Source organism: Oncorhynchus nerka, linkage group LG13 (assembly GCF_034236695.1).
Source record: "Oncorhynchus nerka isolate Pitt River linkage group LG13, Oner_Uvic_2.0, whole genome shotgun sequence".
Lineage (NCBI taxonomy): Eukaryota > Metazoa > Chordata > Actinopteri > Salmoniformes > Salmonidae > Oncorhynchus > Oncorhynchus nerka.
Window position 1 is genome coordinate 84916272 of NC_088408.1, and position 14942 is coordinate 84931213.

Genomic DNA, 14942 nt, shown 5'->3' on the forward strand with positions numbered 1-14942 from the left:
CAGTCTCAGTCCAAGTACCAGTCCTAGTCCAAAGTACCAGTCTCAGTCCCAGTACTAGTCCAAGTACCAGTCTCAGTCCAAGTACCAGTCCCAGTCTCAGTCTCAGTTCCAGTCCAAGTCCCAGTCCCAGTCCAAGTACCAGTCCCAGTCTCAGTCCCAGTCCAAGTACCAGTCTCAGTCTAAGTCCCAGTCCCAGTCCAAGTACCAGTCCCAGTACCAGTCCTAGTCCAAGTACCAGTCCTAGTCCAAGTACCAGTCTCAGTCCCAGTCCTAGTCCAAGTACCAGTCTCGGTCTAAGTCCCAGTCCCAGTCCAAGTACCAGTCCCAGTCTCAGTCCCAGTCCTAGTCCCAGTCCAAGTACCAGTCCCAGTCCAAGTACCAGTCCCAGTCTCAGGCCCAGGTATACTTTGCTCTGCTCTGGTGCGTGCCAAGAGACACGGTCCAGATGGGTATGACAAAAGACAAAAGGAACACCTATGTGAGAATGCTGTTCATTGACTACAGCTCAGCGTTCAACACCATAGTAGTGCCCTCCATATAATCACTAAGCTAAGGAACCTGGGATTATATTTTATTTTATTAGGATCTCTTTTAGTCCTCATTTGGACTGTTCTTCCAAGAGTTCTTAAAATACTATTTATAATATGATCACATTTTCACTTCTAACACACTGTTACAAACAGACATAATACACTGACATGTTGACCAGATAAATACTCTAACAGTCTAAAAAGTATGATTCTTCATCTACCATAGTCCAGCACAGCTTTCCTATGTATTATATTTAAATGGTTTTAAAGTATTGTTTGAATTTATATATTGAACATTTTCTTGTTTGCTCAGATAAATTATTCAATTTCTTTATTGCTCTAAATCGAAATGTTATTTAGCCTTCTCTTTTCTGTCTAGATAACACATAGATGGTGGACAATCTATTCCTAGTGTCACGACTTCTACCGAAGTCGTTGCCTCTCCTTGTTCGGGCGGTGCTCGGCGGTCGACGTCACCGGTCTTCCAGCCATCATTGATCCATTTTTCATTTTCCATTGGTTTTGTCTTGTCTTCCCACACACCTGTTTTCAATCCCATTCATTACCTGTTGTGTATTTAACCCTCTGTTTCCCCTCATGTCTTTGTCAGAGATTGTTTATTGTCAGTGTTGTGTTTATTGTATAGGTGTGCGACGGGGTCCTCATACCCATGTTTGTTTATATTCTATTCTTATTAGTGTTATGGAGCATGTTACGTGGACATTTATTAAAAGACTCCATTTTACACTCCGTTTGACTCTCCTGCGCCTGACTTCCCTGCCACCTATACACACGACTTTGACACCTAGTATTTACTGAATGTCTGTCTCTTTCCAACTGAATACTGTTGTGAATAGAGTTTGGCTGTTTTAAATGGTGTATATTATGAAATAAAATAAGTATGTATTTATTTAATATCTTGTTGACTGATGACCAACCAAGAGCATTGAGCATGGCTACAACCGAATAACCACCTTAAAACAATCCTTGCTGCTTTGTTCTGTTCAATCTGCAGCCTCCAAATTTAACTTGTGGATGCATTTCCCCAGAACACAGAACAGTAGATTACCTGACTCCCAATTAATGCTTGGGTTGTTTACTTAAGAATCTTTCCCGGTAAATATTTAGCTATCCTTCTGATCATGCATGCAGTTTTAATATTTTGTTTTACATAGATGAGTTGTTTGAGACGACCATGATAAGCAGTTGTCTAGCTGCACTCCTAGTAGTTTGGTTTCTGCCACTTCCTCAGTTTGTACTCCCCCCATACTTAATGGTATCCCATGCTGTGTTGGCCTTTTCCTAGTGGAACAGACCAACATAACTTTGGTTTTCTTAGTGTTTAAAACAAGTTTGTTCCAGCAAACCCACTCCCTGATATTTTCCAAATCTACTTGTACAGCTTGCTGTACGTGTTGAACCGATTGGAAAAAGAGGACCGAGCATGCCCCCATTCTCAGCGACAGGGCTGCAGTGGAGCAGGTTGAGAGCTTCAAGTTCCTTGGTGTTCACATCACCAACAAACTAAAATGGTCCATGCACACCAAGACAGTCGTGAAGAGGGCACGACAAAACCTATTCCACCTCGGGAGACTGAAAAGATTTGACATGGGTCTTCAAATCCTCAAAAGGTTCTACAGCTGCACCATCGAGAGCACTGGTTGTATCACTGCCTGGTACGGCAACTACTCGGCCTCCGACCGCAAGGCACTACAGAGGGTAGTGCGTACGGCCCAGTACATCACTGGGGCCAAACTTCCTGCCATCCAGGACCTCTATACCAGGCGGTGTCAGGAGGAAGGCCCTAAAAATTTTCAAAGACTCAAGCCACCCTTGTCATAGACTGTTCTCGTTGCTACCGCACGGCAAGCGGTACCGGAGCACCAAGTCTAGGTCCAAGAAGCTTCTAAACAGCTTCTACCCCCAAGCCATAAAACTCCTGAACACCTATTCAAATAGCTACCCAAACTATTTGCATTGCCCCCCCCTTATTCACCGCTGCTACTCTCTGTTGTTATCTCCTATGCATAGTCACTTTAATAAATCTACCTACATGTATATATTACCTCAACTAACTGGTGCCCCCACACATTGACCTTGTATTGGTAACCCCCTGTATATAGTCTTACAAGTGTTATTTTACTGCTGCTCTTTAATTACTTGTTACTTTTATTTCTTATTCTTATCCGTATAACTGCATTGTTGGTTAGGGGCTCGTAAGTAAGCGTTTCATTGTAATACCTGTTGTATTCGGCACATTTGACTAATACAAATTGATTTTATTTTATTTTATTGTCTTGCTGTATAAATTGTAGTATTACATTTACATTTAAGTCATTTAGCAGACGCTCTTATCCAGAGCGACTTACAAATTGGTGCTTTCACCTTATGACATCCAGTGGAACAGCCACTTTACAATAGTGCATCTAGGTCTTTTAAGGGGGGGGGGTGAGAAGGATTACTTTATCCTATCCTAGGTATTCCTTAAAGAGGTGGGGTTTCAGGTGTCTCCGGAAGGTAGTGATTGACTCCGCTGTCCTGGCGTCGTGAGGGAGTTTGTTCCACCATTGGGGGGCCAGAGCAGCGAACAGTTTTGACTGGGCTGAGCGGGAACTGTACTTCCTCAGTGGTAGGGAGGCGAGCAGGCCAGAGGTGGATGAACGCAGTGCCCTTGTTTGGGTGTAGGGCCTGATCAGAGCCTGGAGGTACTGAGGTGCCGTTCCCCTCACAGCTCCGTAGGCAAGCACCATGGTCTTGTAGCGGATGCGAGCTTCAACTGGAAGCCAGTGGAGAGAGCGGAGGAGCGGGGTGACGTGAGAGAACTTGGGTAGGTTGAACACCAGACGGGCTGCGGCGTTCTGGATGAGTTGTAGGGGTTTAATGGCACAGGCAGGGAGCCCAGCCAACAGCGAGTTGCAGTAATCCAGACGGGAGATGACAAGTGCCTGGATTAGGACCTGCGCCGCTTCCTGTGTGAGGCAGGGTCGTACTCTGCGGATGTTGTAGAGCATGAACCTACAGGAACGGGCCACCGCCTTGATGTTAGTTGAGAACGACAGGGTGTTGTCCAGGATCACGCCAAGGTTCTTAGCGCTCTGGGAGGAGGACACGATGGAGTTGTCAACCGTGATGGCGAGATCATGGAACGGGCAGTCCTTCCCCGGGAGGAAGAGCAGCTCCGTCTTGCCGAGGTTCAGCTTGAGGTGGTGATCCGTCATCCACACTGATATGTCTGCCAGACATGCAGAGATGCGATTCGCCACCTGGTCATCGGAGGGGGGAAAGGAGAAGATTAATTGTGTGTCGTCTGCATAGCAATGATAGGAGAGACCATGTGAGGTTATGACAGAGCCAAGTGACTTGGTGTATAGCGAGAATAGGAGAGGGCCTAGAACTGAGCCCTGGGGGACACCAGTGGTGAGAGCGCGTGGTGAGGAGACAGATTCTCGCCACGCCACCTGGTAGGAGCGACCTGTCAGGTAGGACGCAATCCAAGCATGGGCCGCGCCGGAGATGCCCAACTCAGAGAGGGTGGAGAGGAGGATCTGATGGTTCACAGTATCGAAGGCAGCCGATAGGTCTAGAAGGATGAGAGCAGAGGAGAGAGAGTTAGCTTTAGCAGTGCGGAGCGCCTCCGAGATACAGAGAAGAGCAGTCTCAGTTGAATGACTAGTCTTGAAACCTGACTGATTTGGATCAAGAAGGTCATTCTGAGAGAGATAGCGGGAGAGCTGGCCAAGGACGGCACGTTCAAGAGTTTTGGAGAGAAAAGAAAGAAGGGATACTGGTCTGTAGTTGTTGACATCGGAGGGATCGAGTGTAGGTTTTTTCAGAAGGGGTGCAACTCTCGCTCTCTTGAAGACGGGAGGGACGTAGCCAGCGGTCAGGGATGAGTTGATGAGCGAGGTGAGGTAAGGGAGAAGGTCACTGGAGATGGTCTGGAGAAGAGAGGAGGGGATAGGGTCAAGCGGGCAGGTTGTTGGGCGGCCGGCCGTCACAAGACGCGAGATGTCATCTGGAGAGAGGGAGAAAGAGGTCAGAGCACAGGGTAGAGCAGTGTGAGCAGAACCAGCGGTGTCGTTTGACTTAGCAAACGAGGATCGGATGTCGTCGACCTTCTTTTCAAAATGGTTGACGAAGTCATCTGCAGAGAGGGAGGAGGGGGAGGGGGAGGAGGATTCAAGAGGGAGGAGAAGGTGGCAAAGAGCTTCCTAGGGTTAGAGGCAGATGCTTGGAATTTAGAGTGGTAGAAAGTGGCTTTAGCAGCAGAGACAGAGGAGGAAAATGTAGAGAGGAGGGAGTGAAAGGATGCCAGGTCCGCAGGGAGGCGAGTTTTCCTCCATTTCCGCTCGGCTGCCCGGAGCCCTGTTCTGTGAGCTCGCAATGAGTCGTCGAGCCACGGAGCGGGAGGGGAGGACCGAGCCGGCCTGGAGGATAGGGGACATAGAGAGTCAAAGGATGCAGAAAGGGAGGAGAGGAGGGTTGAGGAGGCAGAATCAGGAGATAGGTTGGAGAAGGTTTGAGCAGAGGGAAGAGATGATAGGATGGAAGAGGAGAGAGTAGCGGGGGAGAGAGAGCGAAGGTTGGGACGGCGCGATACCATCCAGTAGGGGCAGTGTGGGAAGTGTTGGATGAGAGCGAGAGGGAAAAGGATACAAGGTAGTGGTCGGAGACTTGGAGGGGAGTTGCAATGAGGTTAGTGGAAGAACAGCATCTAGTAAAGATGAGGTCGAGCGTATTGCCTGCCTTGTGAGTAGGGGGGGAAGGTGAGAGGGTGAGGTCAAAAGAGGAGAGGAGTGGAAAGAAGGAGGCAGAGAGGAATGAGTCAAAGGTAGACGTGGGGAGGTTAAAGTCGCCCAGAACTGTGAGAGGTGAGCCGTCCTCAGGAAAGGAGCTTATCAAGGCATCAAGCTCATTGATGAACTCTCCGAGGGAACCTGGAGGGCGATAAATGATAAGGATGTTAAGCTTGAAAGGGCTGGTAACTGTGACAGCATGGAATTCAAAGGAGGCGATAGACAGATGGGTAAGGGGAGAAAGAGAGAATGACCACTTGGGAGAGATGAGGATCCTTTGCCACCACCCCGCTGACCAGAAGCTCTCGGGGTGTGCGAGAGCACGTGGGCGGACGAAGAGAGAGCAGTAGGAGTAGCGGTGTTGTCTGTGGTGATCCATGTTTCCGTCAGTGCCAAGAAGTCGAGGGACTGGAGGGAGGCATAGGCTGAGATGAACTCTGCCTTGTTGGCCGCAGATCGGCAGTTCCAGAGGCTACCGGAGACCTGGAACTCCACGTGGGTCGTGCGCTGGGACCACCAGATTAGGGTGGCCGCGGCCATGCGGTGTGGAGCGTTTGTATGGTCTGTGCAGAGAGGAGAGAACAGGGATAGACAGACACATAGTTGACAGGCTAGAGAAGAGGCTACGCTAATGCAGAGGAGATTGGAATGACAAGTGGACTACACGTCTCGAATGTTCAGAAAGTTAAGCTTACGTAGCAAGAATCTAATTGACTAAAATGATTCAAATGATACAGTACTGCTGAGGTAGGCTAGCTGCGTTGTTGACACTACCCTAATCAAGTCGTTCCGTTGAGTGTGAAGTTTCTACAATGCTGCTATTCGGGGGCTAGCTGGCTAGCTAGCAGTGTTGGTTACGTTACGTTGCGTTAGGAGAACGACAATAGCTGAAAATGTAGTGGTTTGAGTTTCAGATAAGGCATAAGGAAGGTTGTTGGTATATATTAAGTAAAGAAGTGGACCAAGGCAGCTGCCCTGTGGTATTCCACAGTTTAAAGCATGAGGGGAAGAAAATTAACCATTGAAATACAGTGGGGAGAACAAGTATTTGATACACTGCCAATTTTGTAGGTTTTCCTACTTACAAATCATGTAGAGGCATGTCATTTTTATCATAGGTACACTTCAACTGTACAACGGAATCTAAAACAAAAATCCAGAAAATCACATTGTATGATTTTTAAGTAATTCATTTGCATTTTATTGCATGACATAAGTATTTGATCACCTACCAACCAGTAAGAATTCTGGCTCTCACAGATCTGTTAGTTTTTCTTTAAGAGGCCCACCTGTTCTCCACTCATTACCTGTATAAAAGACACCTGTCCACACACTCAATCAAAATATATTTTAGATTTTAGATTATTCAAAGTAGAGACCCTTTGCCTTGATGACAGCTTTGCACACTCTTTGCATTGAGTAGGTGTGTCCAAACTTTTGACTGGTGGTATACAGAAGACAGCCCTATTTGGTAAAAGACCAAGTCCATATTATGGCAAGAACAGCTCATATAAGCAAAGAGAAACAACAGTTCATCATTACTTTAAAACATGAAGGTCAGTCAATCCATACAATTTCAAGAACTTTGAAAGTTTCTTCAAGTTCAGTCGCAAAAACCATCAAGACGTGCTATGATGAAACTGGCACTCATGAGGACTGCCACAGGACAGAAAGACCCAAAGTTACCTCTGCTACAGAAGATAAGTTCCTTAGAGTTACCATCCTCAGAATTTTCAGACCAAATAAATGCTTCACAGAGTTCAAGTATCAAACACATCTCAACATCAACTGTTCAGAGGAGACCTTATGAATCAGGCCTTCATGGTCAAATTGCTGCAAAGAAACCACTACTAAAGGACACTAATAAGAATAAGAGACTTGCTTGGGCCAAGAAACACGAGCAATGGACTTTAGACCGTTGGAAATCTGTCCTTTGGTCTGATGAGTCCAGGTTTCAGATTTTTGGTTCTAATTGCCGTGTCTTTGTGAGACGCAGAGTAGGTGAAAGGATGGATCTCCGCATGTGTGGTTCCCACCGTGAAACATGAGTTGTGATGGTGTGGAGGTGCTTATCTGGTGACACTGTCTGTGATTTATTTAGAATTCAAGGCACACTTAACCAGTATGGCTACAACAGCATTCTGCAGCGATATGCCATCAAATCTGGTTTACGCTTAGAAGGACTATCATTTGCTTTCAACAGGACAATGACCCAACACATATCCAGGCTCGAGGGTGCCAGGCTGCTTTTCATTACGCACATCTGTCACCATGAATACGGGCAGCTGCACAATATTGGACTCACCTGGACTCCATTACTTTGTGGATTACCCCCTCTATATTTGTCTGCTCTTCAGTTTGTTCCCTGTGTCAGCATTGATGATGTTATTTTTCTCCTGTCCAGATGCTGTTCCTGTTCTGTTTCATGTCTGTGTTTCATTAAACGTTCACTCCCTGTACCTGCTTCTCGTCTCCAGCGTTGATCCTCACAGTAAGGGGCAGTAGGTAGCCTAGTAGTTAGAGCGTTGGGCCAGTAAGCGAAAGATTGCTACATTGAATCCCCGAGCTGACAAAATACAAATCTGTCGTTCTGCCCCTGAACAAGGCCATCATTATAAATATGAATCTGTTCTTAACTGACTTGCCTAGTTAAATATATATATATATATATTTTTTAAAGTACATTAAAAAAAAGTAAGGGCTATTTGACCAAGAAGGAGAGTTATTGAGTGCTGCATCCGGTGACCTGGCCTCCACATTCACCCGACCTCAACCCAATTGAGATGGTTTGAGATGATTTGGACCACAGAGTGAAGGAAAAGCAGCAAACAAGTGCTAAGCATATGTGGGAACTCCTTCAAGCCTGTTGGAAAAGCATTTGCAGGTGAAGCTCGTTGAGAGAATGCCAAGAGAGTGCAAAGCTGTCATCAAGGCAAAGGGTGGCTACTTTATAGAATCTGAAATATATTTGGATTTGTTTAACACTTCTCTGGTTACTACATGATTCCATATGTGTTATTTCATAGTTTGATGTCTTCAGAAAATTGTAAAAATAAAGAAAAACCATTGAGTAGGTGTGTCCAAATGTTTGTCTGGTACTGTACATAGTAATTCAATCAATCACCTAACCTAACCTAACCAAACCTACATGTACATAAAGTGCATTCGGAAAGTATTCAGTGTTATTGCGTGTAGATTTAATCTTTAGATTATACTGTAAGACTGTAACAACAAAATGTAGAAAAAGTCAATGGGTCTGAATACTTTCCGAATACACTGTATTACCTCAATCACCCCAACTACCTCGTACCCAAGTACACTGACTTGGTACCGGTACTCCTTAAATATAGCCTTGTTATTGTTATTTTATTGAGTTACTATTTTCTTTGTATCTATTTGCTAATTTTCTTACTTTTTAACCACATTGTTGGGAAAAAGCTTGTAAGTAAGCATTTCACGGTAAAGTGTACACTTGTTGTATTCGGTGCATGTGTCAAATAAAATGTGATTTGATTTTGTGAGCTGGAGACAAACAGGTGAGAGTGGTGTGTGCAGGGTATGTGTGTGTATACTGTTGGACAGGTCATAGTGACTGAACAGTGCCTGGGTAGTTCAGGAAACCGCCGGCTACTTTTGAAACCAATGCTCTCCATTCATCTTCCATGTTCTCTGTGCCTTATCCCCTGTCCTCTGTGCCCTGTCTCCTGTCTGACAATGTAACATAATGTTCTCCAGTCCTGCTCCTGGAAAGGAGGCATCTGTTCCAGCCCAACAACCAGACGATGTAGATTATTTTTTTCTATTAATGGTTTGATCATTAGTTGATAAGGTGTGTTATTGCTGGGCTGGAACAAAGTCCTGCACATCTTGTGAGTCTCCAAGACTAGGATCCAAGAACACTTGTATAACACAAGCCAGGGGTTCCAAAACAGTTTTCTTCTTGAGCCCCATCAAGTAGATAAAACCATCCATGTTTCTAGCCACAACTCAATTGGGATCTACCAGTGGGTCCCAACTCTCCACTTAGTAACATGCATTATAATAGGTAGGTTGGCTTTGTTCTTACCTGATACGGCTTCTTCCTCTGTGGCTCTCTTTGCCTTGCCAGTCTGTCTTTGCGTCTCTGTGAGCTCCTGTTCTTTAGCCGGCTCATCCTGGGACTCCTCTCCATGTAGGGCCTCCATTCCTCCATCCATCCCTCTCTCCTCCACAGCCTGGCCTATAGAGACTATGCCTCCTGCGCTCTCCCCTCCTCTTAGCAGTAGCACACAGCATAGGGCCAGCAGAACTAAACACACCACTGCAGTATGACCCCCCATCCTCCCTACTCTACAGTACCTATTTCAATGTTCCACAAAATACTTCTAGCTCAGTATTCCGATCAAGTATTCCACCACAGTATTCTACTTCAGAATTAAAGTTATTGCAAAAGTTCCAGCTCAGAACGCTACTCAGAAATTCTACCTCAGTGTTCTAAATCAGTATTCTACAAAATAATTCTACCTCACCAAAACACCTCACTGTTCTGTCTCAGTATTCTACTCCAGTGTTCCACACCTTCACTCTAGTGAGGAATATTCTGGAGCTCCACGCGCACTGCAAGCCACAGCCAAACCCACTCACTCAAAGCATGAGGCAGGGCTGAACACAGAGAGGAGGGAGGGAGGGAGGAAAAGAAGCCCCAAAACAATAGCTAAGGGAGACAGAGAAAGAATCACCTTCACCTGGCTGATGAGTTGGAACAGGTGCCCAGATCAAAAGGAGATCTCAGCACAGATTGAGCAGAGCAGCTCACTGGAGAAGCCAGGAGAGGGAAGGCAGAATCCAGGCTGGCTCTATATATTTGAAAATAGAGCTTAGTCCTGTAGCAGAGTGCTTCTACCAGCTCTTCCCTCCGCAGACTGCTCTTCCCTCCGCAGACTGCCACAGACAGGCACGAATGGAAAGGCTCCCAGGACGCTGGATTCCAGAGGAGGAGAGGGGGAGGGGAAAAGAGTGGAAAGAGGGTGGGGGAGGACAGAATGTGTGTGTGCTAACAATACTGAACCCCACAACATCTGTGGACTCATGGAGTGGACTTAGTTCAAAGCAATTTAAAACAATAAAGAACATATTCCACCTCAAACTGGATTTCGTTTTTTAGGATTGTCCCGCTCTCCTTACCATCCAGATTTCAGGGGAACTGTAGCATTCTTTCCTTACGATGTAGCTTAGCAAAGTCTCCCATTAGTTTGAAGCAAAACTCATTCCCAGCCAAGAACAAACACACACACACACACACACACACACACACACACACACACACACACACACACACACACACACACACACACACACACACACACACACACACACACACACACACACACACACACACACACACACACACACACACACACACACACACACACACACACACACACACACACACACACACACACACACACACACACACACACACACACACACACACACACACACACACACACACATATATAGAAGGAATAACTATTTGAGCAGATGACAAAAGTTTGCCCTTTTCGGGGCTTTGTGTTTTCTTTGCTCTGCCCTGTCTGTGGCCTCCCCCAGAGAAGTAGTCTCCACTCCAGTACCTCGGGTTAACTGAGACGAAGGAATTGGAAAACAAACTGAATTGGAAAAAGATATGCAGCTACTGGAGGAAGCTTAAATGGAAATGTGTTTTTCAGCACTACATTATGGTGCTGCAAACAGAAACAGACAGCCTAATAATTCAGAAGAAAAGAAAACAGTGGGGGGAAAAAATCTGATTCTAAGCAGGATTGTTTAGATGGTGAGTAGTAGTAGTATCTCTTGAGATTTGTCCAAAAGGGCTTATTTTTAAATGTGTTTAGAGTTATAACTCACAAATCAAATTATAAGCATCTGGTTGGAAATGACTCAAAGTGAGTAAGAGGGTTTTGGTTTTGTACTCTGATTCAAGTCTATCTTCCCGTACACATCACAGATTGACCTTTTTTATGGAGAGACAGTAGTTTTTCCATGACACACAGTTTATAACCAACAAGCTGTGATGTTGGGGGATAAGGGTAGGTCAAACGTGTGTGTGTGTGTGTGTGTGTGTGTGCGTGCGTGCGTGCGTGCGTGCGTGGATGGATGGTGTCCTACTACAGTAGCATGTTTGAATAAACCATCTCATCTCTGCCATTTTTATACACACACACATACCCTTACACACACAGAAACCTCCCTGCTTGATGAAGTAATTCACTTGGCTATGGAATTATAATGGTGACAGAACTACATGAGTTTGTGTTTAGAATTTTGTCGTCACACATTGAGATTCGTGGTTGCAAGTAGCTTCGCAAATGTGTAATTTAATTTTGAAGCTGCCCACTCAAGAAAATGTGTGAAAGATTTAAACCTGTAACTTGACATTTGAAGACATTCAATAAGATTTGCAAGTATCATTTATTTTCAGAATTATTACAAGTCCATTTACGAGTATGAATATTCTGCTGTGAAACAAAAATACACGCTGGGAGTTCTGTCACTGTTGTCATGCTAACAAGAGTAACGTAAACTTGTAAAACATTTTGTAAATTTGTAGAAAGATATTTGCAGGTGGAAATGTGATTTTCGCTCTGCGAGCAGGACCTTTAACTCCTGACCAATCAGTTCCCTCTGCCAAAACCAAAACTGACGAACCATTGGCTTATTTGTTCCATCAATCAAATCTCAGGAATTAGCTTCCCACATGAGAAAGAGAGGATGAGGTAATGATCTACTTGAATGTAATCCTCTCTTTTATCTGTGTTCATCGATTTTTTTTGTGAAGGGGCATGACAGTAGTTTGCTCATCATGTGAAACATAATGGTACATTTCAGACGAACTCCAGACCAGCCATTGCATTGACAGCCGCTATTGCGTTAGCTAGCTGGCCTCTGACATTCTTCCAAGTTTTACTATCAACAGGCTAGTTTTATCAGGCAGCTTTAGATGCGAGGGAAAACTAATATATTTTCTAGTTAGTTAACCATCTATTGATGAAGTTGATTGGAAATGTCATTAGATAGTTCAATTGAAACAGCTGAGGGAAATCTAGCTAGCTAATTCCCATCATCATCATCACTGCAGCGTAGCTAATGTTAGCTAGGTTTCTAGAAAATATTAAATATATATTTGAAGCTATATTTGAAAGACTTGTTATTGACTTTTGAACAGTTGTCGAACTACTTCATTTCACTGCTTGTTTATTGATTAATTGGTGACTGAAAAAGTTGGCAATAAAAATGCCCCTCTCAATTTTACTGCAAATAGATTAGCGATCTAAAAGTAAACTCGAGACAACTAGATCATGCTTATGAATATGTAAAACTGTCTACAAAACTATGGTACATTAAAGGTAGTTGGGGTTCTCAGCGACTTGAACCAGAACTGAAATTTGAGCAGAGGTTAATTTCTCCCCCTCCTCTGCTCTGCTCTTTTCTCAGGTTGAAGCACATTCCTAACACAGATGTAAAGAATTTGCTAACCTCCCAGCCACCAGGAAAATCATATTTTTCTTGGAGTTTATTCACAAGTTTAGATAGAAATAGATCCACATGTTATTTTCCTTTATGCAGAATTGTCGCTAAACTTTTAACTTGGAAAGCTCATTCAATAATACAGACGTGGGTGATTTCTGTCCCAGGGGACTGAACTGTGTGCACATTTTTGTTCAATTTAGACCACAATTAGTTGAATCAGGTGTTAGTGAAGTCCTGAAACAAAACTCTGTACACTCCTGTGTAAAGAACCTATGGCTGTCATGACTTAAATTGAATAAATGCAGTTACCATTTTCTTTTGTTAATCTATACAGATTTGTCACGTGATTTCCAGGAGACTGGTGGAGATGGATACAACCATAACCCAATGCAGTACATTTTCCTGCAACCAGGTTGAGGCCTGCTACCAGCAGGAACATGGAGCACTCCATGTCAGTATATATCTATTTTATATATATATATATATATATATATATATATATATATATATATAATATCTCTAATCTCTAATGCTCTAATGCCAACTAAAATATATATCCCAGACGAGACTGAAGAATAGGACAAATTGGCTGTGTTTAGATAGGTAGCCCATGCCTAATCTTTTTTTCACAAATTGGTCTTTTGACCAATCAGATAATCTCTGAAAAAGATCTGATATGAAAAGATCTGATGTAATTGGTCAAAAGACAAATTAGTGGGAAAAAGATCAGAATTGGGTTGCCTGTGTAAACACAGCCAGGGATAAGAGAATATAAATTAGTTGTGTTTTTAGCTGTTTCTATGAATTTTAGTGTCCTCATACATTACATGTTAGGGCAGCAGGTAGCCTAGTGGTTAGAGCGTTGGACTAGTAGCTGAAAGGTTGACAAGGTAAAAATCCGTCGTTCTGCAAGGCATTGAAAATAAGAATTTGTTCTTAACTGACTTGCCTAGTTAAATAATAAATAAATATTAAATGGCTATGAGATAAGGAGACTCTTGCTCTAAGCAAAGGGAAGGTACCACTGAAAGCCCCAGACTTCAGGCAGATAGCTTGATGCACATGTCACAATCCAGGCCCATGTTACAGCATGCAGTGGCCTGATAGGGAGATGGTAATGAGTGCGTTTCACCATCAAATCCATGTTAGCATTTACTGCATGTTGCTGAACAATCCAACCATTTTTGTTAGTGTCATTGATATAAATGGGCAATTCAAATCCAATATCTAGTTCATAAGCATTGACTAATACCTCTAGGGTCCTTTGGTGGTCTGGCAGCATGCTGCTTTCTAGTGATATTTTGGTATTAGGATCCCCATTACTCTTCCTGGGGTCCACATGAAACATGACATAATACATTATCAGGTTAGAAGGTAAGACCCAGACTGTGTCAAAGTAACAATGTTTATTACAGCAACGGGCAGGCAAACGACAGGTCAAGGCAGGCAGGGGTCGATAATCCAGAGTAGTGGGGCAAAGGTACAGGACTGCAGGCAGGCTCAGGTAAAGTGGTCAGGCAGGCGGGCTTAGAGACAGGGTCAAAACCAGGAGGGTGAGGAAAAAGAGAGACTGGTACAAACAGGCGCTGAGCCAAACCACTGGTTGATTTGACAAACAAGATGAACTGGCAACAGACAAACAGAGAACACAGGTATAAGGACCCAGGGGATAATGGGGAAGATAGGCGACACCTTTTCCCCATATTACAGGGAATGTATAATTCCTAAACACGGTAAACAGTGTGTTTCTCTGCCTCTGTCGTCCTTCCCCGCACCTACTATCACATACTTTTTTTCACTCCACGGGGAGTTGATGTAACAGGGTGTTGCGTTCCCTCCTCCAAGAGGCATACATAACTGTTATGAGAATTATGTTATCAATGTTCATAAACTGAACTTCAGTTAAACTACTCAGTCTGCAACCTAAAATTGGTAAGATTCCGGTTGAATGAAACAGACAGAGCCCCAGCTTACAATAGTCAAAAAGTTTATTCAAGAGAGCTCAAAAAAAAATGCACATAGCCTTTTATACCTCACATTTGGTCATATAAATGCCCTCCTCTCTAACACTGCCAATGCTGGTTACAAGTCTTCTCCAACACATTGC

At 44.1% G+C, this 14942-nt stretch overlaps 1 protein-coding gene across 1 annotated transcript in view; it reads right to left on the reverse strand.

Moving 5' to 3' along the window:
- The window catches only part of LOC115140293 (inactive carboxypeptidase-like protein X2), a 32642-nt gene extending 22370 nt beyond the window's left edge, over positions 1–10272 (reverse strand). The window contains exon 1 of the mRNA XM_029678602.2: positions 9393–10272. Within this exon, the coding sequence (XP_029534462.2) occupies positions 9393–9645 (253 nt within the window). The 5' untranslated portion in view covers positions 9646–10272. The remainder of the gene's footprint in view (positions 1–9392) is intronic.
- Between the last annotated feature and the right edge of the window lie 4670 nt (positions 10273–14942).